The 25,461-nt window shown below is 50.9% G+C and overlaps 9 protein-coding genes across 9 annotated transcripts; 6 read left to right on the plus strand and 3 right to left on the minus strand.

Annotated features, from left to right (window-relative positions):
* Positions 1–377: 377 nt before the first annotated feature.
* On the plus strand, positions 378–1,116 carry ALT_2664 (glycoside hydrolase family 11 protein; the record flags this gene model as incomplete). The annotated part of the gene is made up of 2 exons (XM_033561832.2): positions 378–661; positions 717–1,116. The coding sequence occupies 2 exons, from the start codon at positions 378–380 to the stop codon at positions 1,114–1,116; spliced, it is 684 nt and encodes a 227-aa protein (XP_033417723.2).
* A 347-nt stretch (positions 1,117–1,463) lies between these two features.
* ALT_2665 (NAD-dependent epimerase/dehydratase family protein) lies at positions 1,464–2,848 on the minus strand (the record flags this gene model as incomplete). Its single annotated transcript, XM_033561831.2, has 7 exons — positions 1,464–1,593; positions 1,645–1,925; positions 1,982–2,088; positions 2,146–2,350; positions 2,401–2,507; positions 2,561–2,739; positions 2,793–2,848. 7 exons carry the CDS (start codon positions 2,846–2,848, stop codon positions 1,464–1,466), a joined length of 1,065 nt encoding a protein of 354 aa, XP_033417722.2.
* Positions 2,849–4,282: 1,434 nt separating this feature from the next.
* Positions 4,283–5,841, plus strand: ALT_2666 (glycoside hydrolase family 76 protein; the record flags this gene model as incomplete). Its single annotated transcript, XM_089599395.1, has 3 exons — positions 4,283–4,382; positions 4,455–4,702; positions 4,750–5,841. 3 exons carry the CDS (start codon positions 4,283–4,285, stop codon positions 5,839–5,841), a joined length of 1,440 nt encoding a protein of 479 aa, XP_089456541.1.
* Positions 5,842–6,180: 339 nt separating this feature from the next.
* On the plus strand, positions 6,181–6,548 carry ALT_2667 (putative quinol monooxygenase; the record flags this gene model as incomplete). The annotated part of the gene is made up of 2 exons (XM_033561829.2): positions 6,181–6,202; positions 6,256–6,548. 2 exons carry the CDS (start codon positions 6,181–6,183, stop codon positions 6,546–6,548), a joined length of 315 nt encoding a protein of 104 aa, XP_033417720.1.
* Positions 6,549–6,761: 213 nt separating this feature from the next.
* On the plus strand, positions 6,762–7,604 carry ALT_2668 (RibD family protein; the record flags this gene model as incomplete). The annotated part of the gene is made up of 1 exon (XM_033561828.2): positions 6,762–7,604. The coding sequence occupies one exon, from the start codon at positions 6,762–6,764 to the stop codon at positions 7,602–7,604; it is 843 nt and encodes a 280-aa protein (XP_033417719.2).
* A 1,077-nt stretch (positions 7,605–8,681) lies between these two features.
* On the plus strand, positions 8,682–11,120 carry ALT_2669 (phosphoketolase family protein; the record flags this gene model as incomplete). Its single annotated transcript, XM_033561827.2, has 1 exon — positions 8,682–11,120. One exon carries the CDS (start codon positions 8,682–8,684, stop codon positions 11,118–11,120), a length of 2,439 nt encoding a protein of 812 aa, XP_033417718.2.
* Positions 11,121–11,333: 213 nt separating this feature from the next.
* ALT_2670 (glycoside hydrolase family 35 protein) lies at positions 11,334–14,575 on the minus strand (the record flags this gene model as incomplete). The annotated part of the gene is made up of 5 exons (XM_033561826.2): positions 11,334–11,551; positions 11,600–13,385; positions 13,437–13,545; positions 13,602–13,725; positions 13,777–14,575. The coding sequence occupies 5 exons, from the start codon at positions 14,573–14,575 to the stop codon at positions 11,334–11,336; spliced, it is 3,036 nt and encodes a 1,011-aa protein (XP_033417717.2).
* Positions 14,576–16,728: 2,153 nt separating this feature from the next.
* On the minus strand, positions 16,729–22,188 carry ALT_2671 (uncharacterized protein; the record flags this gene model as incomplete). The annotated part of the gene is made up of 8 exons (XM_089599396.1): positions 16,729–17,060; positions 17,500–18,024; positions 18,075–18,584; positions 18,637–18,712; positions 18,838–21,302; positions 21,360–21,876; positions 21,939–22,080; positions 22,145–22,188. The coding sequence occupies 8 exons, from the start codon at positions 22,186–22,188 to the stop codon at positions 16,729–16,731; spliced, it is 4,611 nt and encodes a 1,536-aa protein (XP_089456542.1).
* Positions 22,189–23,570: 1,382 nt separating this feature from the next.
* ALT_2672 (putative acetyl xylan esterase (Axe1)) lies at positions 23,571–24,561 on the plus strand (the record flags this gene model as incomplete). The annotated part of the gene is made up of 3 exons (XM_033561824.2): positions 23,571–23,921; positions 23,970–24,149; positions 24,214–24,561. The coding sequence occupies 3 exons, from the start codon at positions 23,571–23,573 to the stop codon at positions 24,559–24,561; spliced, it is 879 nt and encodes a 292-aa protein (XP_033417715.2).
* Positions 24,562–25,461: the final 900 nt, after the last annotated feature.

Genomic DNA, 25,461 nt, shown 5'->3' on the forward strand with positions numbered 1-25,461 from the left:
CCGAAAGCTTCAGCCTGTTGTCATTCTGCAGTGATATTTCCAACCCCATGATCGTATATCTTCCAATTCAGCCTGATTCACCTGCAGAATTCTGGCGTCAGGGCCACATGCCCCCCGGCGGTACCCCGGATTAACTGGCGAAACCCTGATGGATGTGACAAAGTCAATCGAGACCGAAACACGGCAATCCCAATATAGCCGCTAGAGTAGCGTCAGTGTCAGGATGTCGCCATGTGGGGTTGGCCGGCATTTGCTCAATCCTCTTCTCCCGGTGAGGCAAAGGTATAAAGAGCAGAGACATCCTCGAGTTCAGAATCCACCAAGTACTCCATCGGACAATCATATTTGCAGTCAAGCAACAATCCTCTTCGAACGTCATGGTTTCTTTCTCATACCTGCTGCTGGCGTGCTCCGCCATTGGAGCTCTGGCTGCCCCCGTCGATTCCGAGGACACTTCGTTCAATGAGACTGCTCTCCATGAGTTCGCTGAACGCTCCACCCCAAGCTCTACCGGCTGGAACAATGGCTACTACTACTCCTTCTGGACTGATGGCGGCGGTGACGTGACCTACACCAATGGAGCCAGTGGCTCGTACTCGGTCAACTGGAGGAACGTGGGCAACTTTGTCGGTGGAAAGGGCTGGAACCCTGGAAGCGCTAGGTACAGAGGACCTTCAACGTGTGACTTGAATAAGACCTGTGGCTGATAGAAATAGAACCATCAACTACGGAGGCAGCTTCAACCCCAGCGGCAATGGTTACCTGTCTGTCTACGGCTGGACCACCAACCCTTTGATTGAGTACTACGTGGTGGAGTCGTATGGCACATACAACCCCAGCAGCGGCGCTACCTACAAGGGCACTGTCAACTCCGACGGTGGCACCTACAACATCTACACGGCCGTTCGCTACAATGCTCCCTCCATCGAAGGCACCAAGACTTTCACCCAGTACTGGTCGGTGCGCACCTCCAAGCGTGTCGGAGGCACTGTCACCATGGCCAACCACTTCAACGCCTGGAGCAGGCTTGGCATGAATCTTGGAACTCACAACTACCAGATTGTCGCCACTGAGGGTTACCAGAGCAGCGGATCTTCTTCCATCACTGTCTACTAGGAATACTACACCGAGTTTTGCTGAAGGAGGAAAATGTTGAGGTACGGCTTCAATTTCAAGAGGTGATAACTACGCGGGCCTGTGATGTTTGCTAGCTACGGAATATGTTTCTGCTCACGTCTCCCTCCTGGAAACCTGTCTTTTGAATTGAGCCACTGTATTGAAGTCTTCTGCAATCCAGCTCCATTTTAGGAATTATAAGGAACAAGTGATCAAATTTTCCCAGCAGTGAACGACCTGCACTACCTTATATAGTTGCCAATCCCTGGTAGCCACCGTAGGACCAAAGCTTTGTTATACACCCAGTCCGGGAGAATAAAAACGAAATGCTGTAGCCAATCCGATCACTACTTGGACGCCTGGAGCTCTTCCCTCATAGCTTCGATCTCTCCATCAAAATGATTCAGAAAATCTTCATTGCCCCTGGATGTCGTCCACCCCAGCCGATTGCGAGCGAAATCCGCTCTCGCCCGGGAACTATTTCCGCATTAGTATTGGTACGTGTCAAGGAGATCTTCTTGTACATACTTGGATGCAAGAGTGATTTCCACGAGACTCTCATTGCCCCTAGTAATTTCCGCAGCTGCTTCCTTCATACTGATCGACTCAACTTTGTTATTGTCCAAGAGTCCCTTCTTGTGCAGAGCATCAGCAATACCCTGGCTAACCTCTAGCCATGTATGCTCTCCACTCTCGACGAAGAAGACGGCCTTGGGGCCCGATGGAAGCCAGTTCGGTTGCTCTCGCACAGCTCGGAAGAGAAGGAGATAGAAGTTGGCCAGATCCAGGATATGGACATGGTTCCAGATCTATGACGAGAATGTCAGCCAGAATCTATCTATCATATACTGTAGATCAAACCTACCCCAGCTCCACTTTCGATGACAGCAGCATGGCCTCGCTTTCGGGCAAGGCGCGCAAGATTGGGCACCTGTTGACTTAGAGTCGCAAATGGACCGGATCCTTTGCCATCTGTCGTTTGTCAGTTCAATTCGCCTTGGTGCCATTGTACGGGGATGAGTAGCATACAGATAGTGGGAGGAACGACGATATACGTCTTGACACCAAGACTCAATCCCGTCTCAACCACCGTGACATCGGTGACCCGTTGTCCGTAGCGCTCGGGGTGGTTCTTCTCCATCGCGTAGACGTCGTCTTTCTCGTCGGACCAGATCTTCTGATTCTGCGGCGTACTGGTGTAGGGATGGTCTCCCAGGATTGACGTACCAGATGTCTACATTATCGTTAGCTTTGCAACTTGGATTCGAAAGCACAAAACCTTACATGGATCATGTACGCATCTTTGCCGGTAGCTTTCTGCCTCTGGCTCAGACCTTCCACCAAGGCTTTGGCAGAGCTATCGTGGGAGGCAGATGCGGCATTGATGACCACTAGAGCGATGTGTGAGTACAAGTCAAAGCATCAATGTAGAACGAGTCAATACCATCATGCTGGGAAGCAGCGTCTCTACATGCGTCGAGGTCGTCCAGGCCCTTGAACTCCAGAGGCTTGACTCCGAGAGACTGGAGTCGGGCCGCCTGTTCCGGTCGACGGATCAAGGCTGAGATGCTCAATTCAGACGCCTCTGGGGATTGCAAGAGTTCAGTGAGGATTGAACCTCCACTGCATAGTGTCAGAGCTATACTGCGATTGTTCCATTTGGTTGCGCCACTCACATGTATCCAGTCGCACCGACGATAAGAACGCTCTTTGCTGCAGTGGGGGACGCCATGACTACTACCAGGATGTACAGGCTTCTGTTTCAAACGAGTCTGTCTGTTAATTCATCTGTTTCGTCTACTTCATGACACCCATTTTATATTCTGTCGCAGAGTTACAGTGGTCGACGTCCATTAGTAATTCCGCCGAGGGGTGACGTCGTAGATCAAAACTCTCCGGATTAGAAATCGCTGCTTGGACCTTCCTCAGATGTGTCTCAATCAGGCAAGTTGAAGCTATTTCGCGAAGCTTCTTTCTTATTGGTCTGTGCGAACGTTAACCTTAAGTTCTTCAAGAGTTCTGAAGAAAATTTTTGCATTGCTTATTAATGACTGTCAAAATGCTGTCAAAAATGTGGGTGACGCAACAAAGTAAAATATGGCATGCCTGAAGAAGATGATCATCCTCTATATTCTCCTTCAAAGTCGGTGATTGCTTAGTTAGTGGTAGTACAACTCTGACTATGACACTGAAGGTATATATCTGTGCAGCACAGCAGCCACGGACATAGTCAGCAATACAACCTATACAGCAAAGAGGGACATTCTTGACGATGATTATCAAGGTCAAGTCGGTCGACATGCATCTTGATGTTAGAACTTGATATGATTCTCTAAAGGGTCTACAGGGTCAAAGTACATTGAATGGTCTGCATAAATGCCGTATGAGGTGGCAGTGACATCTGACAGGGACCACTCCGAAAAAGGGATCTCATTTCTCTAAACTATTCCTGGCGCGGTCAAGGGATGCTAACCTGTTTTAGCATTAGGCAACCAGATAGTGACTGACCAATTGCATCCACTCAGAGTGGGTTCATTTCTTGGCAGGAGGAAATGCCGCGCGCTGATTGAAGCCTTTTTGGGGCGGACGAAGAAAGTGGGGAGACCTTGATGGCCGCGGAGAGTTCCCATTGGCTCAGAGCGGTCCCTGAGACACCTGAGTCTTGGCTGTTTTCGTCTTAGTGGTGGATCCGGAGTTTCACAACTGAATAATATTGGACCAAAACTGCAATGACCCAATGATCTGATGATGCTGGCAGATGGTCTGGTCACAGTGGCATTGGCACCCTTGGCAAGTCAGCACAGCCTTAACCCCCCTGAAAAGTTAATGAGGAGGACCAGCACTATTATTATTTTTATTTTTATTTTTATTATTATTCCCTATCATTAATTTTATGATCAGTTTTCCCAGACCACTCTGCCTCACCTGCCTGGCTCCTAACGTTGTTATCGTCACTTCCCACCCCTAAGATACGTAGTGATTATTGTTCCTATTATCCCTATTATTGTTTGTCCCTGTCTATCAGAGCCAGATCATTCTGTTTTGGTACGATGATCCTGGTGATTTGTCGAACCTGATTTCTGCCATCCCCATTGTGACCTCCCCTTCCCATTTCTTTTGAGTCTCTGCCCGTTTTCCCCTTCTTCGGTCAACCATCGCTTTCGGGATGCGCATGCTGAGTTTGCGCCAACTCTGCGGGGCCACCACTCTGCTCCTCTCTGGGCAGGTGGCCCTAGCAGATCTTGGGATCCAGGCCGATAATGTCGGTATGTCTTCCAAAAAACCTCATCTTTGACTGCTTTAGAATGTACATTTGTAACACATGCTCTGATGATCAGATTCACTCAAGTCGGCGGCCAAGACCGTCGCTGCTCCCATGATGGAGTTCTATGACAAAAACCAGACCGAAGGCATTCCGGGCAAGCTGACCGGCACCTGGTATGTCGCCGGCGCCATGTTCATGACCCTCATCCAGTACTGGCAGGCGTCGGGCGATGACTCCTACAATTCTGTCGTGTCACATGACCTGATGTTCCAGTCGGGCGAGAATTACGACTTCTTCTCCGGCAATTACAGCCAATGGCTGGTAAGTTGCAACTGTGCTTAGAGTCTGCTTCTGCTAACATCTCCCAGGGTAATGATGATCAGATGTTCTGGGGTCTCGCCTCCATTACCGCTTCGGAGACAGGATTCCCGGAGATCTCAGATAAACCCACCTGGACCTCTCTGGCTCGTGTGGTCTTCAACATGCAAGTGGCCCGGTGGGATAAGGTGGCCTGCGACGGCGGCATGCGATGGCAGATCTGGCCCTATCAGGCTGGCTACACCATGAAAAATGCCATCTCCAACGGAGGCCTCTTTGAGCTATCAGCCCGACTCGCGCGCTTCACCAAGAACGACACCTATGCGCAATGGGCTGACAAGATCTGGGACTGGTCGGCCAGCACTCCGCTGCTGCAGACAGATCGCTGGTACATTGCTGATTCCACCTCCAATGAAGCCAACTGTAAGGATGCCGGAAACACTCAGTGGTCGTATAACTACGGCACCTATCTGTCGGGGGCCTCGTTTATGTATAACTATGTAAGTCACTCACCCCATGTCCAGTCGTCCACTTGCTCGACCGACATGCTGATTTCTATGGCGGAAAAGACCAACGGTGAAGACAAGTGGCTGAAAAGAGTCAACGGTCTGCTAGACTCCCTGATTGGCACCTTCTGCCCCAAGGACAAGGGCGGCAACATCCTGTCTGAGGTTGCCTGTGAGCCTATTATGACCTGCGATCGTAATCAAGTCGGGTTTAAAGGGTACACGGCCATGTGGCTGGCTCATACCGCCATCCTTGTCCCGTCGACCGCGGCTCGTATTTTCCCTGTCCTGCAAGGATCCGCTCTGGCCATCTCCAAGCAGTGCTCCAAGACACCCGACAATACCTGCGGTATCCGCTGGTGGCAGCCCACCTGGGACGGCTTCACTCCCGGTCTAGAGTCGCAGATGGCGGCCCTGGCGGGCATCACGGCCAATCTGATGTACTACAAGTCGTCCGCCCCGAACACCATTCAGACGAACCCGGAAGGCAAGGAGCATCAGATTGACACCCACGAGGATGAGGCGCCAGATGCACTCGATCCCATCAACACAGGCGATCGCGCAGGGGCCTGGATTCTCACCGTGATCATCGTGGTTGCCGTCGGAGGGTCCGTTGGGTGGTTGATCAAGACTTGATTTTCTGGAATAGTTTCTTGCTCATTTTCTTTGAAGACAACAGTTGCTTGTTTGTCTGTTGTCCGGCGTGATTTGGTGAGGGTTTGGATTTGCACATTCTGTCATATTCGGGGCTCATCCCCGTTGTGTGATCATTTCTTGTATTAGTTTCCCACATAGAGTCGACATTTCCCAACAATATTTATATCGCTGCATCGGACTCCAGCCGAGTGTCCAATGAACTGATCTCATCGCTCCACTTAAGCTTCACCGATACCCCACCAGCACTTATAAAACAACACAACATCCTGCGATGATCAGTCGAACAATCCATTCGCATCCTGATCGTGTCTATCCAAAATGGTGTATACCATCGTCGTCCGTATGTTGCACTCTCTATAATCGATCCCGCCGAGCTGAAACTCATCTTTGCAGATCTCCGCGCAAAGCCTGATCCCGAGTGCATCTCGAAGCTTCACGCAAAGCTCCTCGAGGCCTCGGCCGTCTATTCCAAGGACAAGGAGACCCTGTCCTGGTTCGTGATGCAGTCCGTCCATGACAAGCAGGACTTTTGCATTGTGGAGCGCTATCTGAACGAGGGCTCCCAGAAGTACCACCTGGAGAACCCGTACTGGAAGACCTTTGATCCCTATGTCATCCCGCTGTTGGAGAAGCCCATGGATTTGAGACGATTTGAGGAGTTGGTTCCAGAGGGAGAGAAGCAGTAGATAGACTGATCTTTGAAGCGTAAACAAAGCGCAGATACGATGAATATCAGAGACTTAAATCGCTTTGTTTCTTGTCGCTGATACTGGTGGGGACTCTCACTGCCTGAGGAACGAGGCATCAGTTTGCTTTTCGCATCCCCACTGTTTTTATCTGCTCTCCCTGCGATTCCCAACTCATGAAAACATCAACAATCGTGTCAAATATTCTCTACAATGTCGAATAATCAATCCAGCGATGCTCTCATATTCCCCGATTCGAATCGGGTATTCTTAGAGCCCCATCTTCCGCCAAAAATCCAATTTCCACAATCCCCAGATTCTGATCTTCCCTTCACCACACTCACCTTTGCTACTTCCCTCGATTCAGCTCTGGCCCTGTCACCCGGCGCAAAAACTGTACTGTCAGGGCCGCAATCAAAAGCGATGACCCACTATCTCCGGTCGCGTCATGATGCTATCCTCATTGGGGTTGGCACTGCGGTTGCAGATGACCCTGGATTGAACTGCCGCATCGCCGGCGTCGGCGGTTACGGTGGTCAAGGTCTAGAAGGACAACCCCGACCGATCGTCATCGATCCCAGCGCCCGATGGGACTTTACAGAGAGCTCCAAGATTCTGACGCTGGCCCGGGAAGGTCGCGGTCGAGCGCCCTTCATCATCACAGGGGCGCAGTCCGTCCCCGCAGAGAAGAAAGCTCTGTTGGATAGACACGGCGGCAAGTTCATCTCTCTCGATGTGGTGACTTCTGAAACAGGAGAGCATCGCATGGACTGGACTATGCTGCTTAAGGCCCTCAGCAAAGAAGGACTGAAGAGTGTCATGATTGAAGGAGGGGGGACCATCATCAATTCTCTCCTGGAGCCGTCCTACCAAAATCTCATTGACTCGGTCATTGTCACGATCGCTCCAACCTGGCTCGGACAAGGAGGAGTGGTCGTTTCGCCTAAGCGACGATTCAACGAGCAAGGTGTGGCCATTCCCGCATCGCGATTGACCGACGTGAAATGGTATCCTTTCGGAGAGGACGTTGTGCTTTGCGGGAGGATCAAGTCCTGAACCTGCATCTCTCCCGGCCGGATGCTTCAGGTAAAGAGATTTATATCTATATGATTTGGATACCTGCCATTAAATGGTTGTCTATACAAAACTCGCGACCTTCTCTTCATATTGCACCCTTTGTCAATGATACAACTAATACACGTCTCTGTCGAATGGGGACTGACTGGATGGGCTTGCTCTCGCAGGTACTGCCATCTGCAAGCCACGTCTAATGGTCAGTCTCTCCTCATCACGAGAGGATCGTCCCAGAGAACGGCACCCGATTTGCGATAGGCTCATGGGAAAAGCTGTGCAACTTGGTACTATGCTTATGACGAGGGACAACGAGACGAGCCAACCAGACTTGGAACATGTCTTTGTCCCGGTTCAGGAAGTTATACATAGGTCCTTGCTGTGTCCTTAAATTTAGGGTCGATGATACAAGGTCTTTAGACATCAGTTCCCTGATTCAAGCACGGTACTTTTGTATGTGGCTGCCTTAGGAATCAGGATGCTTCAGGCCGACTTCCAAGGCAATGAATGCACGTGATCTTATAACGATTCACCCAATCAGACGCGAGAAATGCTGTATATGGGCCCATAATCCACATCTGTCAGGATAGGTAATCTCCTGATATTGCGATGGCTGCGTCTCTACACATGGCACATCCAGGATCATCAGATTATTTGTGGCTGGGACATCACGGCAATCTATACGGCTCACTCAAGACATCTTAACACCCTCATGGTTCATCCAATCGTCCCTTCAAACGGGAACTCAGCGCCTGGAGACCCGGTGACGGGTTCTTCGGAGCATTCTACGTCATCCAACTTCCTTGTCAACGTCCTCCATCCGGTCAGCATGAGCGCACCACCAGGAGATCCTGTGGTCGTCAATTGGTGTCAGGCCATATATATCAATTATCTGTCTCTATATATAACCGAACCGGGTTTTCTCTTCTAGTGTTCCTCCATTCCCCTCGGTCTCCTCCCCATTTTTGTATCCTCATTTCACTCCCACGCTTAGATTTTATTACGCCTGAGGAGAAAGCCATTGATGAATTGAACTCAATTGCTTGACAACGATTACCCAGAATGACGTCAAAAGGTGAGATTGAGAGCCTCTCCGCGTATGGAGTCGCTCGGGCGACCATCCAGGGGACCCCCCTCAGCAAGGATGAGCTCAGCAAGATGGATGCATATTTCCGTGCGAGTATGTATCTTTGTCTCGGCATGCTTTATCTGCGGGACAATCCTCTTCTCAAAGAGCCTCTCAAGGTGGAACATCTCAAGGCTCGATTACTGGGCCATTGGGGTTCCGACGCTGGTCAATCCTTCACATGGATCCACATGAACCGCTTGATCAAGAAGTATGACTTGGATGTATTGTTCATCTCTGGTCCCGGACACGGTGCTCCTGGCATTCTCTCGCAGTCATACCTCGAGGGTGTATACACCGAGGTCTATCCGGACAAGACGCAGGATGAAAAGGGCATGCAGCGATTCTTCAAGCAGTTCTCCTTCCCCGGCGGAATCGGTAGTCATGCGACTCCAGAGACCCCCGGAAGTATTCACGAAGGAGGTGAGCTCGGATACTCGATCTCTCATGCCTTTGGAACCGTGTTTGATCACCCGAATCTCATCACGTTGACCATGGTGGGCGATGGCGAGGCCGAGACTGGCCCTCTAGCCACCAGTTGGCACAGCAACAAGTTCCTCAATCCGATCACCGATGGCGCAGTTCTTCCAGTGCTCCATCTCAACGGCTACAAGATCAACAACCCCACTATCTTAGCCCGCATTAGTCACAAGGAGTTGGAAATGCTTCTCAAGGGGTACGGATGGACCCCGTACTTTGTCGAAGGAAGCGACCGTGAGAGCATGCACCAGGCCATGGCCGCCACCCTCGAGCATTGCGTGTTGGAAATCAAGAAGATCCAGAAACAGGCGCGCGAGTCCAACAAGGCCTTCCGCCCTCTTTGGCCTATGATCGTTCTTCGGTCGCCCAAGGGATGGTCAGCGCCCAGAGAAATTGACGGCAAATACCTCGAGGGCTTTTGGCGTGCCCACCAGATCCCTATCACCGATGTGCAGAGCAAACCGGATCACTTGAAGGTGCTGGAGAGCTGGATGAAGGGGTACAAGCCAGAGGAGGTCTTCGACAAGAACGGCACACTGATCCCCGAATTGAAGGGACTGGCTCCGACAGGCAACTCACGCATGAGCGCCAATCCGGTCGGCAACGGTGGTCTCCTGCGACGACCGATGGACTTGCCTGATTTTCGCGACTACGCCCTGGCCGATATCGAGCCAGGCGTCACCATCCGTCCAAGCATGACCAATATGTCGAAGTATCTGCGGGACGTGGTTGCCCGGAACATGACCACCTTCCGAGTCTTCGGGCCCGATGAGACCGAGTCCAACAAACTGGCCGAGATCTACAAGGCAGGCAAGAAGGTTTGGATGGCCGAGTACTTCAAAGAGGATGAAGATGGCGGCAACCTGGACATGCAGGGCCGTGTGATGGAGATCCTCAGCGAGCACACCTGCGAAGGTTGGCTGGAGGGCTACATCTTGTCTGGTCGACACGGGATGCTTAACAGCTACGAGCCCTTCATCCATGTGATCGACTCCATGGTCAACCAACACTGCAAGTGGATTGAAAAATGCCTCGCGGTGGAATGGCGCGCCAAGGTTTCCTCGCTCAACATTCTCCTGACCGCGACCGTGTGGCGTCAGGATCACAATGGATTCACGCACCAGGACCCCGGATTCCTGGATGTAGTCGCTAACAAGAGCCCCGAGGTTGTGCGGATCTACCTCCCTCCCGATGGCAACACCCTCCTGTCGACCATGGACCATTGCTTCCGCAGCGTCAACTATGTCAATGTCATCGTGGCCGACAAGCAGGAGCACGTGCAGTTTCTCAACATGGAGGAGGCGATTGAGCACTGCACCAAGGGAGTCGGCATCTGGGACTGGGCTAGCAACGATCAGGGCTGCGAGCCTGATGTAGTCATGGCATCTTGCGGCGATGTCGCTACGCACGAAGCGCTGGCTGCGACGGCTCTGTTGCGCAAGCACCTACCCCAGCTCAAGGTCCGTTTTGTCAACGTTGTTGACCTGTTCCGGCTCATCTCCGATATCAATCATCCACATGGTATGCCCGACCGTCAATGGGGAGCCATCTTCACCACCGACAAACCTATCATCTTCAACTTCCACTCGTACCCCTGGCTCATCCACCGTCTCACCTACAAGCGGCCGGGTCAGCATAACCTCCACGTGCGGGGCTACAAGGAGAAAGGCAACATCGATACGCCATTTGAGCTGGCTGTACGGAATCAGACCGACCGGTACAGCTTAGCGATCGACGCCATCGACCGTGTCCCGTCCCTTGGCAATACCGCCTCGGGAGTGCGGGAGCGTTTGATCAATCTCCAGCTGGCCGCGAAGAACAAGGCGTTTGACGACGGCATCGACCCAGACTATATTCGCAACTGGACCTGGGATTACCCGCGGAAGAAGTGTTGAGCCAAAGGGTAGTTTTTCTTATTTGGCCATACGATGTTGAAGACTGGATAATTTAATATGCTGCCATGTCGAATATTGAGTTGTTACGATCTTTTATCTCTCAATGACCACCTAGTATTTGCGCTCTAGGCCCCTTGACTATCCATGCTGGATTTTCTATTCTTGCCCAAATCCCGAAACGTAGTTACTCTCCAGTCTTCCGTTCATCGACAATCAGTAGGCGCCCTGCCGGGGCTTCCACCTTGGCTGAGGTGCCTGGGCCGGCTTGCGGTATCCGGACAGAATAGGAGTAGAAGCGACAAGCTCCAAACCACCGACCAAAGCTCCTTGATGCTCGAGCGCCCAAAGCGTCAGTGCCACATAGTTGACCCCGTTGTAGTTGAGAATACCCTCTGGAACGGGGAAATTGGTTTGTGGGCCGAGATCATTTACTGCGTCCAGTTAGAAAGTGATGACAGATTACCTTCTTCTTAACATACCGTATTTCCCAAACTGATATCCATTGACAAACAGCTGACAGCGATAGCTCGTCCCTGACCTTGCATCTGATGCGGAGGTGTTAAAGACAAAGCTCAACGGGATATCGTATCCCTCGGGTAGATCCAAGGAGAACGAAGTAGCATAGAATCCAATACCAGCGCCAGTGAGACCATCATTGATCGGGCTGGATGACTTCCAGCTGGAGGTAGGCGGTTCAGGAAGATGATATCCCTGGCGCTCGGCATACATGGCTCCCTCGTTGAGCGGACCTCGCGTCAAGTCCTGGTACTGCTCGCCGCCGAGATTTCCAGTCATCTTCCAAGCAACATCGGACAGCTTGTGGCCCGAGAGCGCGTAGTCGAGAATTCCTCGTGGGAACTTGATCGCGTCTGTCCCCGGTGCCTCTTCGTCCTGGCCCATGTGGTCGATCACTACTGTCAAAAAGTATGGTTCCCCGGGAGACAGCTCGTGCGGGAGGGAGATGTTTCTGGGATAGGTCATGTTCTTTCCACTACCTGTCCATGATCCCAGGAATGTTTGATTTAGCCATACCGAATTGGAGAAGCCCACGCCGCCAGAGGTGTTGAGGAAAACCCATGACTCGTCTCCGTTGGCTTTGAAATGGCCCCGGTAGATCACGGAGCCTCCGTGATAGCCGTAGTCGTCGGCGTACAGACATGTAGGGCCAGTGAATTGGCGCGTGTTATTGGTGTATGTGTTTGTCAATGGTGTCCAACTTTCGTCACTATAATCGCGGGAGATTTCGGGGAGAGAATCGAGGTATTTCCAGGCGAGACGCTTCAGCTCTGGCAGAGAGATAGCCGGTGGTTTATAGTGAACCGTTGCAGCGAGGTTGCCAATCTTAGACCAGGTTGGTTTCAAGAACTGGCCGTTGAAGACAATCCCATCGAGTCGACTCGGCGCTGTAATAACCTCCAAGGCAGTTGTTGCGTTCACATCACCGATCAAATGCAGTTTATTGTCGGCAATTGACGCGCTTCGAAGCAAATACCCTCCCTTCACGATCACCGTCTCCTTGGATGGCGAGCTATAGTTAGCAATCGGCTGTTTTGCTGGTAGTTCCAAGACCCAGTGCTGGTAGGCGTCGTTACGCCAGAGGAGGTGAATCTCAAGCTTTCCTGCACGTAAAACCCGTCTTTGAGCAGTTACCTCCCACTGTACAACCCAGGAGCTTCCCTTTTTGGCGGTCTTGACGTCGGACCCGTCAACAACGGTTGGTCGGGGAAGATGTTTTGGCAGCGCGATCTCATGAAGTTCCCCTGCTCCTCCATACAGCACGAGAACGCGCTTCTTGTTGTCTCCCTTCGCCCAAGTGAAGACCTCTGCAGAAGAGTAGATGAGATTGGATCCGCCCACATCATAGTCCGTGAGGTGGAATTTGGAGTCTCGGCCGTTCAAGGACAGACTGCCTCCCAGTTGAGGGATTGTCACATTTCCAACGCTCGTCGAGACCTGCAGTCGGTATTCGGCATTTTCAGTCGAAGTAAAGTCGGCATGTCGGACTAGATAGAAATTGGTGGTTGTTCCGTTGCCAAACAACGGCGTGACTGCTATATCTTTGTTTCCCGTGTATGATCCATTAACTCCGTTTCCAGGCGTTGCGGTGAGGTACGCGGGGGACACTTTCAGGAAGTTGGCCTGCAGCTTCTCTTCGCTATACTTTTCTCGCCAGATCTGACGATCCTCAGTGATGGCAGCGCCATAGTCATACGAGGTGTATCCTCCGTGGTAGCCGAGATTGCCCCAGTTGGTGCCTCCGTACGTCTACGACAGTCAGTAGCAGCGGGAGGAACGAGGAGCGAGAATACCACACACCATGTAGATGTTGAAAACTTTGACGCCAAAGCCGTAATTGTTCTTGTACACCACTCGCACAGCTTCATTGTTTACGAGGATCGCACATCCGTCTTCTGTGACTCCTCCCCTGGTGATTATGTCAGTCATTGCGTTGAACAGATTATCATCCATGGTATTTCTTACCATCCACCGCCTGAACCCCCTTGGAATTCCATGATAGCAAATGGCGTCGACGGGCTGTGATTGCGGTGCGTCTGCTGCCAATCTCGTGGGAATCGATATGTTGGCCATACATAGGGGTTGCCACCTGACTCTGCATCAGATACAAGCTATTGGTTCTTGAAAGTAAGGGTCTCACAGTCATATCTCATGGGATAAGCGTCAATCCCGTAGAGATCCGTCTCGCCCAATCCTGTGCCAGGGGCAAAGTATCCCAGGTTCTTATTGTCATTGACAACTGTCGGAACAACTACTCCTGCGTCTCGGAGCTGCTTCTCAGCATAGGCCATGACCTCCTTATTCATGGTCGTCGGAAATTCGGACTCTGAAACGTTGGGCCAAGTCGTGTACTCATTTTCTGGCTGAACCAAGATGACCGGCCCTCCATTGGTAATTTGTGCCTTGGCGATTATCTTTCCTAGAGTAGCCATGTACTTACCTGTCGCTCGGAGGTAATCCTCGCTGTTAGAGCGAATGATGCTCTTTAGACGAAGGACCCATCCGGGAATACCACCAGCAGAGGTTTCTGCATTGATGTACGGCCCAGGCCGAGCTATCAGGTAGATACCAGCTTCACTTGCAGCAGCGAAGAACTCCTCAAGGCTCCAGATCCCGTCAGTCACAACGTGGCCAGGATTACCCTCCATGAGACCCCAGTCGGTATAGAAGGAGACAGCATTGAATCCCAGACTCTTGATCTTCTGAAACACATCAAACCAGAGTCCAGGAACTGGCAGTCGAAAGGGGTGGAACTCTCCCGAAAAGACCATGAGGCGCTCCCCCCGAACAAACAAAGAGTGTTGGTCCCATGTCACTAGGTCTTGAAGAAGGTCTCGCTTATTCGCAGCACCTTGCAACGAAAGGTGCCTGCCGGATGGTGCAGCTACTACCAAAGAAGCGGCGGCCAATGCGATGAGCCTCCTGAAAAGGAACTTCATCCTGCCCTTCGCACCAGCAATGTATTTTCTTCTGGTTATTCCGCTAAAGAACGGTCATCATCTCTGCGGGAACTCTATTGTAGAATTATATGCGCTCAATATGCCCCGCAGAATGCTCCGGCCCGGGGCGGGGAAGATCTATCAGAAGGAAACGGAATCCCACCGATTCTCCATCGCATTATGTATTATTTTCGATCTCATATGATGGTGTAACTCTTATCGGGAGACTGGGCCGTATCTATTGGGGAACCTCAACGCAGGTCCTTGCCCCAGATTGGTGGAGAAACGATCAACATGCGGGGGACTCAAGAGGATCAACATGGATTGAGCTATTTAGCCTGAATGCTTTCAACATTGAGCCCGGAGAAGTGTCCGATGTTTTCCTAGGAACCAATCGAGGCAAAACATGTTTCTGACTGTTCGTCTGTTCCTTTTGATGGCTGGAGTCCAGTGGTTCTGTGCCTGGGATAGCCTTCCCTTGGATAGCTGGGACAACAGCATTGATTTGACGCCTATTTACGAACACCTGGCTGGGGTGATAATGTGCAGCTGATTACAGCCTCAGAGCACACCATGAGTGTGCTTGCACCTGCTCAGGGTCAATCTGGTCAACGCGCAGCCTGTGACCAGACGGTTCACTCCTATGAAGGCTGGCTATGAGGCGATTGAGGCACCTGTACCAGATGCGGAGCATGTTGATAACACTCAGGCAGAGAAGGCAGGTGGTATACGAATGACCTCCAGATCTTTGACATCTACAGTCCATGCAACCGCAGTCTTACCGTCTAAATCCTGTGCCAGGGGATCCGCATGAAATCGATCAATCAACACGCGAACCATCTGCCGGTATTTTCTTCAGGTAGCCAAATAAATCACTGGTCCCGGAGTCAGGTCCCTCTCACCGTATGCTGGGTGGAATAGCGTGAATATTTACGACTTTTCTTCTCTCCACCAGGAGGGTCAGCATATCACGTCGTTGATTGCGCACAGCAGCGAAAAGGGCATCGGTTCCTGCGATTACTGCTCCGTGATCCAACAGGAGCTCCATCATGGCGCAAAATCCCTTACCGCCGCTGCCACTACAGCGCTGCGATGGTTTATCTGGGTTTCATTGTGGTAAACTCCGTTAGCGAGCAGAAACGAGGCCAGCCGTAGATTATCACTCAGAATGGTCCATGCCAGCGGCGCTCCCAGGTGGCCTAGTTGCATGGTTAGAAGCGATGGATCGTGACGACAGAGCAGCTCTAACGCTGGGAGTCTGGAACCCGTTCGGAGGTCGAGGATAACTGCTCTTCCCGATGTTCCTATTTTAGTTCTTTTTTCCTTTTCCGTTGTTGTCTTCATCTTTGTCGTTTGGATATAGTCAGGTGAGCAGATATTGTATGACATTCAGCTGCATTGCTTGACTTGCAGAGAATGGTTGTGGGGAGATTTTGGCGTCGTTGTAAAGCGGCTTCCATGCTAGGGATTAATTCAGTGAGATTTCCGTCTGCGATGAGGGCTATTATCCTTTTCTGGATATTATCCATTGTGAGATCAAGTTTGTGGATTCTGATGTTGGAATTCTGATACTTCTTCGCCTTCTAAATGCACAGACGAGTCTGTGGCGAGGCCAAAAAGAATTCTCTGTGACTAGTTTCTCTAGCAAGTCAGGAATTCTTAAGGCTAGTATATTCAACCTAGGGAGTTCTAGGCCTATATAAGAGTAACTAGAGTAGTAGCGCTTATACTAAGTTAGATGACTGCTCTTTAGGAGAGAAAGGCTGTCTGGGTAGCAGACAGGAAGGGCTGTTTTCCACATCCCGCGGTTATATGACCTAAATATATTCATAGCAAGGATTATATACAAAGGTTGGAACGTAATCTATGTTCTAGACAATTTTGAAGTCAACTCGTTGTGCTTAAAGAGCACATTTGAGAGACAATGCATTGTTGGATCACAAACAACAACGGGTACGCCATCCAGGTCACGCCAAGCACCATCTTGCCTTTCATCTAATTGTCCGTTACCACACAGCTAGGTACGCTTGAAAACACCTGGTTCCTCTTCCTCCACTGCAGAAGCTCTCCGAGACAAGCACCGGGCCCGCCCTCGCGCGGGGCGAAGATCGTCTGAGATCACAGGTGACCGAGACGCTGACAGCCATTCCAATTCACGAGGGCTTGAAATCCACGGTGCGATTACTTTCGGCCCACACATCCGGTTCTATCGGTTGATGGCGAACGGGATCTTTGGCTGTTGCCTCTGGGGTGAGAGAGACAGCCTGCATGTCCTTCACGACCATTGTTTTATCGCTCAGCATCTGGAGGAGATCAAGAGGGACTGGCTCTCGGTCCATATGCCGGGGTATTAGTGCATACATATCGTCGTATTGCCAGCGAGGGACAATGGGAAGTTGTCGTCGCAGTTGGATGGGATCCATGAAGATAACGTTCTTATTCTTGTCAGGTTTTTTCTGTGGTACCGGCGGAGGCACTTGGTCTTCTATATTGTCGTGCCCTTCCTGTCTTTACGTAAATACGATCAATGCAGCAGCTGAGTGGATCAAATCACGAAATATTGTATGGTAATCCGTAGATCACTCAGCTGATGTTCGTATTTACAGGCAAACACGCTAGATCCAGCTTCAGACGATCTCTGTTCCCTTGAATGAAATATGTACAGCAAGTCCGCCCGAAAATAATGACCCTGCCCGGCCTCCGCAAGGGCTGTGCGGTCAACAAATGCACATGGAAGAGGTAGTGGGTGTTGGTCAACTCGAAAAGCATGACATGCAATGATGCAATGGTTTTGGACATCATTTACCTATTTTGGTGCTTTTGGGAAGAGAGAGGTTTCCTCAAGCAGAGTCGTATCTGAACAAATCTTATGTATGTCAGCAAGATTGGATCATGATTCAATCATAACTGGGTCTTTTCCTAACCATCTGCCGGCGAGACAAAGCTTTCCTCGTGCGCCTCTTTTATAGGCAGATCAAGGACAGCAGTGTCGGGAAGTTTCGTTGCTCCAATATTGGCGCTTTTCGTAGGCTCTTCTGATAGTTCGGTGGACGCGCTTTCTGGAACGGCAGGCTTATCCTCATCCCCGACTTTTCCCTCATCGTCTTGTTCGGGCTCCAAATCGTCCTCTCCGAAATGCGGATCCGCCAACCGCTTGAAGGCCACTTCCCCCGTGTTGATCTTCTGGAAGACATCATCACGCGCGACACGATGACCCGAAGGCAGGACTCTGCTCGAAACCAAGACGCTGCCGCCAAGGGCTGACATATAATCTCGTTTCACAAAAGACAGAATTTCCCGGTTTTTCGATAGCATATTGGCCTCAACCGCCTCGACCATCTCTTCAAATGCGCGTTTGACCGTGTCCGTACTGTCACGGAACATAGTCCAGCGAGCCTGTTCCACATGGGTCACCATGGCTGCTTTCATTCTCATGAAGCTTCCAGTACCTAGGAGTAGAATTAGTGTCAAATCAAGCCTCGGATCGGAGTGGTCATACCGCGTTCTGCAACACAGGTTTCGTAGGCAGGTTCCAGAGCAGTAGCAATCACAGGCTGAAACATGCGGTTGATTTCCTTTGCCTGGGCCACCGTTGTCGCCAGATTCTCATTACAAACATCTTTGAGAAGTGCCTGGTAATTGCGTAGCTGATGAGATAACAAATGGAGACCTGCTACTGGACCGTTTTGGCTAGCTTCGCGCTCAATGTCGTCGTGGAAAGATTTCAGTAAGCGTCCTGCATCAGATGCAGCGCCCTGCAGAAGAGAGTTGATGCGACGCGAGAATGTCTTCTCCCAGCCCGAGGCGATGGCCTTGATTATAGGTTCGATCAGCTCGGCGTTCCAGTCGTGATGCCCTTGAGAGTTTGAATAGAGCCCATTACGGCGGCATATAGCCTTGTACGTGGACCAGTAATAACCTCCAGCGGTGCGGTCGCTACGGTCAACTGGCGCTCCCCATCGAAGCACAGTCTTGTTTGCTGCAACCGCGGCTGGGGTGAGGGCATTCTCTATTGCCAATGGGTCAGAACTGGTTACCGACGATCCAGATAAACTACTTACCACTGGCGTCGAATACATTGTCGTCGAACTCTTCTCGTATCTGCTGATGGACGCTTCGGGCGTGCTTTTCCAACACCTACTCGGCCACGTCGTTGTCAGCAACCATTAAACCCCATGAACCGTTATATTAAGAATGAAATGAGACGGATCAAGGAGAGAAGAGCCATACAGAGAATCTGGATAAGAACCGTTCGCACTTACACTCTCGAGCTTCTGAATTTTGTTCTGCACCATGGTATTCTGCTTGGTCTTTTCGCCGTCAGTGAGATGGCTGCCATCTCCGTCTGGGGAGGACCACAAGCGAAGAGAGTTTAGAAGTTGACTGAGACTATTCAAAAATCTCCGCGAGTTGGCTTCTCGGCTCACTTCCGTGAGTTTTTTGCAGTGAGCCTGTAGTTGAGGAACCTCGGTCTCTTCAACTGACTGGAACCCGGGTACATCGGCTTCTTTTCGCAGGCGTCCTCGCAGCTTCTGGTAGCCCCGGGACGAAACACAGAACACGGGAAGAGATTTCGCGACTTCATCATAATCGCGAGCATCGACATCTGGATTGAAGTTTGCAGCGTCCTCTTCTTCGGCGAGCTCCTGGTCAAGCTCTTTGACTCCGGCGGCGAAATCCTGCTGAATCGCACCTCGAGAATATTCGTTGCGGCCAGAGATAGCTATCGCCCTCATCTCAGCTTCAATCTTCGCGTAAGCTTCGTTAATGTCCGAAATCTTTTTCCGAACATCCTTGATCTGAGTCTCGAGATCTTGTTTCTGGCGACGGATTTCCTTTTTCGTCATCTTGAGGTCTGAGATCTTCTCTGTGATTTGTTCTTTACCGAGGGGGCCACGAGACTCTTCAGGCTGATCGTCCTCGTCATCAGCTTGGTCGTCGGAGTTCTTGCTGTCTTGGTCACTATCAACATACTCGCTATCAGCGTCAGTGTTTGGAGTTCGAGCCTTCTTTCGCCTTCCAGAATTCTCATTGCTCGAGTTCCGTTTTCGTTTCTTGGAGGTCGAATTCTCACGGGGAGCAAAAACAGTCTTCCCTTCCTCGATTTCATCTTTCAAGGCCTCCCAGACCTCGAGGACTTCATCCACCTCATCGGCCGAAGCTGTATACATGGCTTTGGTCTCTTTCATTTCCTCCAGTTGCTGCTTAAGTACTCGCCTTTCCTTAGCAAGTTCATCGGATTTAGCCCAATGTGCGCCCATCTCCTCCTCGAGTCCTAATGACTCCTGACACTCGATGAGGCTTATGTCGTCGGTCTTGCTACAAATAAAGGTAACGGTATTGAAGCCACCATCCATCTTCAGCTGGCGCTTGAAAGTGTCACCAAGCAACGATTTGGCAGCTTTGTCATCGACTGCTCGTGTAATCGGAGCCACAATCCATAGACCCGTACACTGTTTCATATAGCCCTCAGCAACAGCGGACCGGGCAGCATTTGAATCGTGAACGCCTGGTAAATCGACAATGACGGCGCCGGTCGATAGTGCCTCAGCTTTGACGTAAAGACGGACAACCTTGATCAGAGGCCAAAATTCCAAATCTCTGGCAGGCTTCTTATCTTTATCCTTCTCGCCCGTTGTCTTCTCCTTGCTATCGACGAAGAATTGGAGCTTCTTGTAGAAGCGAAGAGAATCGGACTCGGCAATTTCTCGCTTGCTACCCAGTACATTTTGAACACTGGGATGCCTCATCAACTGCTCGACTGAGCTCTTCTGCAACATCTCTCTCGTAAATTTGGGGTATACAGCCTTGATTTTGGCGTATGCAACGCCCGCCTCACTTTCCTCGTTCGATGCTTCGCGAGAGACGTTGCCACTGCCATCGAACAGATCGTGAAAAAGGACTCTCAGTTCCTTCTCCCAGTCTTCCCGTGTGATGAACTCAATATCGGCACGATAAGGGTCATCGCTGGAGTTGTAGGAGATCTCGGTAACCACCGCCGTGCACGCGCGCATACAATTTGTTGGCACCAATCTCTCCTCATCGAGCATGGCATTGATGATGGATGACTTTCCAGCCCCCGTGTTACCGACAACACCGACAATCGTCTTGGGCTGCGCAGCCTGGCTTTGGACTTTCTCTATAGCCTGGAGCCACTGGGATGCATCTTCAACCGCCACGCGACCGAGGGGCTCTTTCAAATCTTCAAGTAACCTCACTCCTTGTTGTACAGCAGCCTCAAGAAGCTGGGGAGTGCTGTCAGCAAACAGGTTCTGCAGGGAGAGCTGCTGCAGAACCTTGGGCTCAGGACGATTTGCTGTCGCACTGGCATTGACTGGGGCGATTTGGGGCAACAGATTTACTGTCGAAGAATCCTGAGTGAGAGTAGAGGAGGAAGCAGTTGTAGAAAAAGTGTCTCGTATTTGTCGTCCTAGTTCAATCCACATATTTTGGTTCCATTTGTTCAATCTGTCCCAGTCTTGCTTCATCAATTTAAACGCCAAATCTGAATCAAAATGCTTCTCATAGGCCTTGAATTTGGGTCTGTACGCGAAAATATACTGGTAGAACCCAGCGCTGTGGGTCGTAAACTCACGCAGTTCCGCCAGCAATTGAGAAGTGGGTGCACTGTGGGCGCGAGTAAACAAGAGGGCTCGGTTTCCATACCGTTCGCGGGCATCTGCAGGCAGAATATTCCAGTCCTGAACAAACTCACGCTGATGGCGTTCTGTAGCCAGTCAGCAAGTTGCGTCGTACCTGAGTTATGAAATGGTAGCTCCCTCACCGGGACAATATCCCGCGTCTACACAGCTAGGGAGTATTTCTGTGAGGCGCTCATGAACAAAGCCACGCATGGCACACTCTGTGAGGTAATCCTGAGAGCCTGCGGGCAAGGTATTATGCCCTTGAGTGGGCTCTTTCGCTCCAAGGAGACGTGCAGGCGACTCCAATTTGGTTATACCACGGGCGTTGGGCGGCTTGGGTGAGGGCACTCGATTTTCGTTATTAAAGGACCAGTCCTGAGGCTCAGGCTTAATGCTCGTATCCGACTTCAGTGATCCTACGTTTGCCGGGGCCAGGTTGCAAAGGGGCTCAAGGGGATCCCGTCGCGCTGGGCTTGTACGAGAAGTCAGGTCTGAATCCATGATCGCTTCGACAGCAATGACACGGTCGCCAAAGGTATCCAGTTCCGCAATAGTGTTCATGGAGGCCACGATAACGCCATTGTGCCGGAACACGATTGGTTCGTTGTGGGAAGCTCGTAACAGGTATTGTTTTCTGATATCTTCGAATTTGGTATGCTGCAGTCGATCGAAGTCACGTCAGTATCTGGTCGGCTATACAGATCTTGTGGCTAACTCACGCCGCGACATCTGATCCACAGGACATCTGCCTCGTAGTCGGCATTGTCGGGGGTCTTGTCGTCGTGGAGGACACCAACCCAGAAGACCTTGGGATTCGATAGTTCATCCGGTGTCTGGGACTTGACGTTTCGATGAAAGGCACTGCCATGGTTCAATGCCTGGTTAGGTGGGTACCACGACGGAAAATGATCGGTGCAACTCTCACATTGTATGGGCCTCCATGCCACTGAATGACGGGGAGGATAGCATCTACCTATCAAAGAAATGAATAGGACTGTACACAGTTGAGTGCATGCTCATCCTAAAGCAGCAGAGAGTACAAGTGAGAGTATTGATAGACTGATTGGATTGCTGAAGAGTAATGGGACAACTATCTAGATACATGCGTGTGCTTGGTTTGAGGCCATACAACAAAAGCAAATAGTCCCCAATGTCGCGTTGACGCGTTGAGAGTATGTCCTAATCGGGTTAGCCAGTCTGGTACATGACAGCTGCCTTATTGGGCAATATATCAACCACGTGACAAGGGGCTCCGGTGTATTCAGAAATGAACGGGGTTACATGGCAGTAAGTCTTGCCTGGACGAACTGACCCTGAGAACTGGCTTTTGTTTCACTAACGAGTCCCCAATGAAGGCGTCAAGTCAATAAAAGGCAACAAAAACTGGTAGGAGACTCGATTTTGTCACCTAGTGCACTAGCGGAGAATTTGGTTGTATTCACTTCTCTTCGAGGCAGAATGTAGTGCTCTCATGATTCGATTGTGGTATGACCAGGGTACCTTGTTTGATAACTTGAAAATCCAGAATCGCTCAAGACAATGAATTATCCTCCTTGTGAGATTCGAGCGGACCGAGTCCCCGAATCAGTATAGAGAGGTAATTGAGGAATCTAATGGAAGAATCTAATGGAAGAATCTGGCCCTTTGATTCTGGTATCGCTGATACGAGCCGCTGAGACAGATCGGGCGGATACCAATGCCTAATGCCAAAACAGCCCTCTGAGGCTACCCATTCCTGGTTTGTGACCTTCGATTCAGGCTACACATGCCAAGGAGACCCAAATTAGCCTATTTTCCCCACACAAGCTGCATTGATTTACATCACTTCCGACAGGTGAAACGCAGGCTGTTTCTTCAGCGTTGCAGAAGCAAGGCAATTCGGCAGAACAGGGTATTTCTCCGCACCATCTAGTGCTCAACACTAGAACATGACCAATCCTACGGCTGGACTATTTACCCCATAAATGCAAGTGCTTTGATGTATCCGTCCAGCTTTGTTGCAGGGGTGCGGGCTATAAGCATTCTGACACATCGTACGCTCTTTTGCTCCACGGCTAAAATCGCTTTCAACCCCAGGTCCTAGGATGTCTTTTGAGCCAATTCGTCTTTGGAAGCTATTGATCTCAGCTCGCCCTCTCGGAGCAAAGGAACAGGTTCTAAATAGGTCATCGGACGACAGGATAGACAAGTGACATTGTATATTCGCATAACGTGAGGACTCGTCTGGGGGGCATCAGGTCTATAAAGAGATCGTCAGGACCATCTTTGGGATACCAGAGGCTCGGCGTTCAGATTCCACAGGCTCTTTCAGATCCCGGTTATCTGCCCGTTTCTCAATATTCTTGTCAAGCATGTTGTTCACAGCAGTGACCCTTGCTCTTTTGGGCCAAGCTTTGGCTGGCCCGGTCGATCTTGAAGAACGCCAGAGCAGCTGTCCCAATATCCATGTCTTTGGTGCCCGTGAAACCACCGCACCCGCTGGCTATGGTTCGTCGTCGACCGTTGTCAATCTGATCCTCAACGCCTACCCAGGCTCCACCTCCGAGGCAATCAACTACCCTGCTTGTGGAGGTCAGTCTTCCTGCGGCGGAGTCAGCTATGGCAACTCGGTGGTTGCCGGAATCAACGCCGTCGCGAGCGCCGTGAACTCTTTCAATCAGAGATGTCCAAGCACTCAACTGGTCCTTGTCGGATACTCTCAGGTATCTTCCGCTCCTTGAAATATTCAAACGCGTCTAATCCTGTGTCAGGGCGGTCAAATCATGGATAACGCCCTCTGCGGAGGTGGAGATCCAAACCAAGGTTACTCCAACACGGCCGTTCCGCTGTCTGCATCGGCCGTCAACATGATCAAAGCGGCCATCTTTATGGGCGATCCTCGCTATATCGCGGGTTTGCCGTACAATGTCGGCACATGCAGAGCGGGTGGTGTAAGCAAGATCTTCGCTTTTCCTTGAGGTGTGATGTTGGATCTAACCGGTCCCCGTCATCTAGTTTGACCCTCGTCCTGCTGGCTTTAGCTGCCCATCTGCAAGCAAGATCCAGTCGTACTGCGATGCTGCCGATCCATACTGTTGCAACGGAAACGATGCCAACACTCATCAAGGCTACGGCACCGAGTACGGACAGGCAGCTCTTACCTTTGTCAAGAGCAAGCTTAGCTCGAGCGGCTCGGGAGGTGGTTCGGGAGGAGGCTCAGGAGGTTCTGGAGGCTCGGGCGGCTCCGGTGGAACTGTTGCCCATTACGGTCAGTGTGGAGGTCAAGGATGGACTGGCGCCACCTCCTGCCAGAGTCCCTATACCTGTAAGGTGGTCAGCCAGTGGTACTCTCAGTGCCTGTGAGCTTGACCGACCGAGCAAGGTAGTGTTTGAAGAATATTGCTGCCTGGATAGTTTTAGGACGTATCTTTCTTCTTCTACTTGCTTCTTTGCGTTGTGGCTTTTTTCCCCTCAGAACCGAATGATCCGCAGAGGACAAATATGGATCGTGCACAGAGCGGACGAATCCAAGGACAGATATCGAATGAAGTAATATGGACTGATACCCTCGATATCTGATGTGGATACTCGTACAAGACAGTAGAGGAAAGAAGGTGGCTATTGACATCGTCTTTGACTATGGAAATTGATAGCCCTGGTTTGGACTAGGTATAATAATGCGTGACGTCTCGTGCACATATTTCTTTGGGCCATTCCCGATCGAGAAGCGTAAGAGAGCTAGACAAGAACGGCATTTTGTTACGTTCTTTCGCTGCCTAGGAGTGCAATGGGGGAAGTTTGTCCGCTGTGGTTGTGGTAGGCATGCTTCTGCATTTGGTTGCATTTCCCGCACCCTTAATCATGGATCTTCCATGGATTTGGGCCAATCCATTCATTCTTTTACCATCCGGGGCAGACAAGGCTACATATCCGCCATATGATTCGTCAGGCTTTCACAGCATATCCACAATTCATACCTACCTAGGCCACTGGAATGCGGGGGATTTGCGGGAAACTTGGCCAAAGTAGGACAAAGTCCTTTTCTGCGGAGTGCGGAGACTGTTCAGGTGGCTGGGTCGTCCGGGGTAGAATTCTGGGGTAGAATGGCTTTTCTAGTCCTGCCATTGTCCAATGACCAACATTTTGCTTCAACTGTCATGCCAATCCCTGTCCAAATATCTTCAAGGAACTAACAGGTCCTGCCGACCACATGGACCTTGGGGGTCCTGAAGTGGTATTTGTGTCCGCCCCCGTTACGTCTAG

This window comes from Aspergillus lentulus, assembly GCF_001445615.1.
Source record: "Aspergillus lentulus DNA, contig: Alt04, strain: IFM 54703, whole genome shotgun sequence".
NCBI lineage: Eukaryota > Fungi > Ascomycota > Eurotiomycetes > Eurotiales > Aspergillaceae > Aspergillus > Aspergillus lentulus.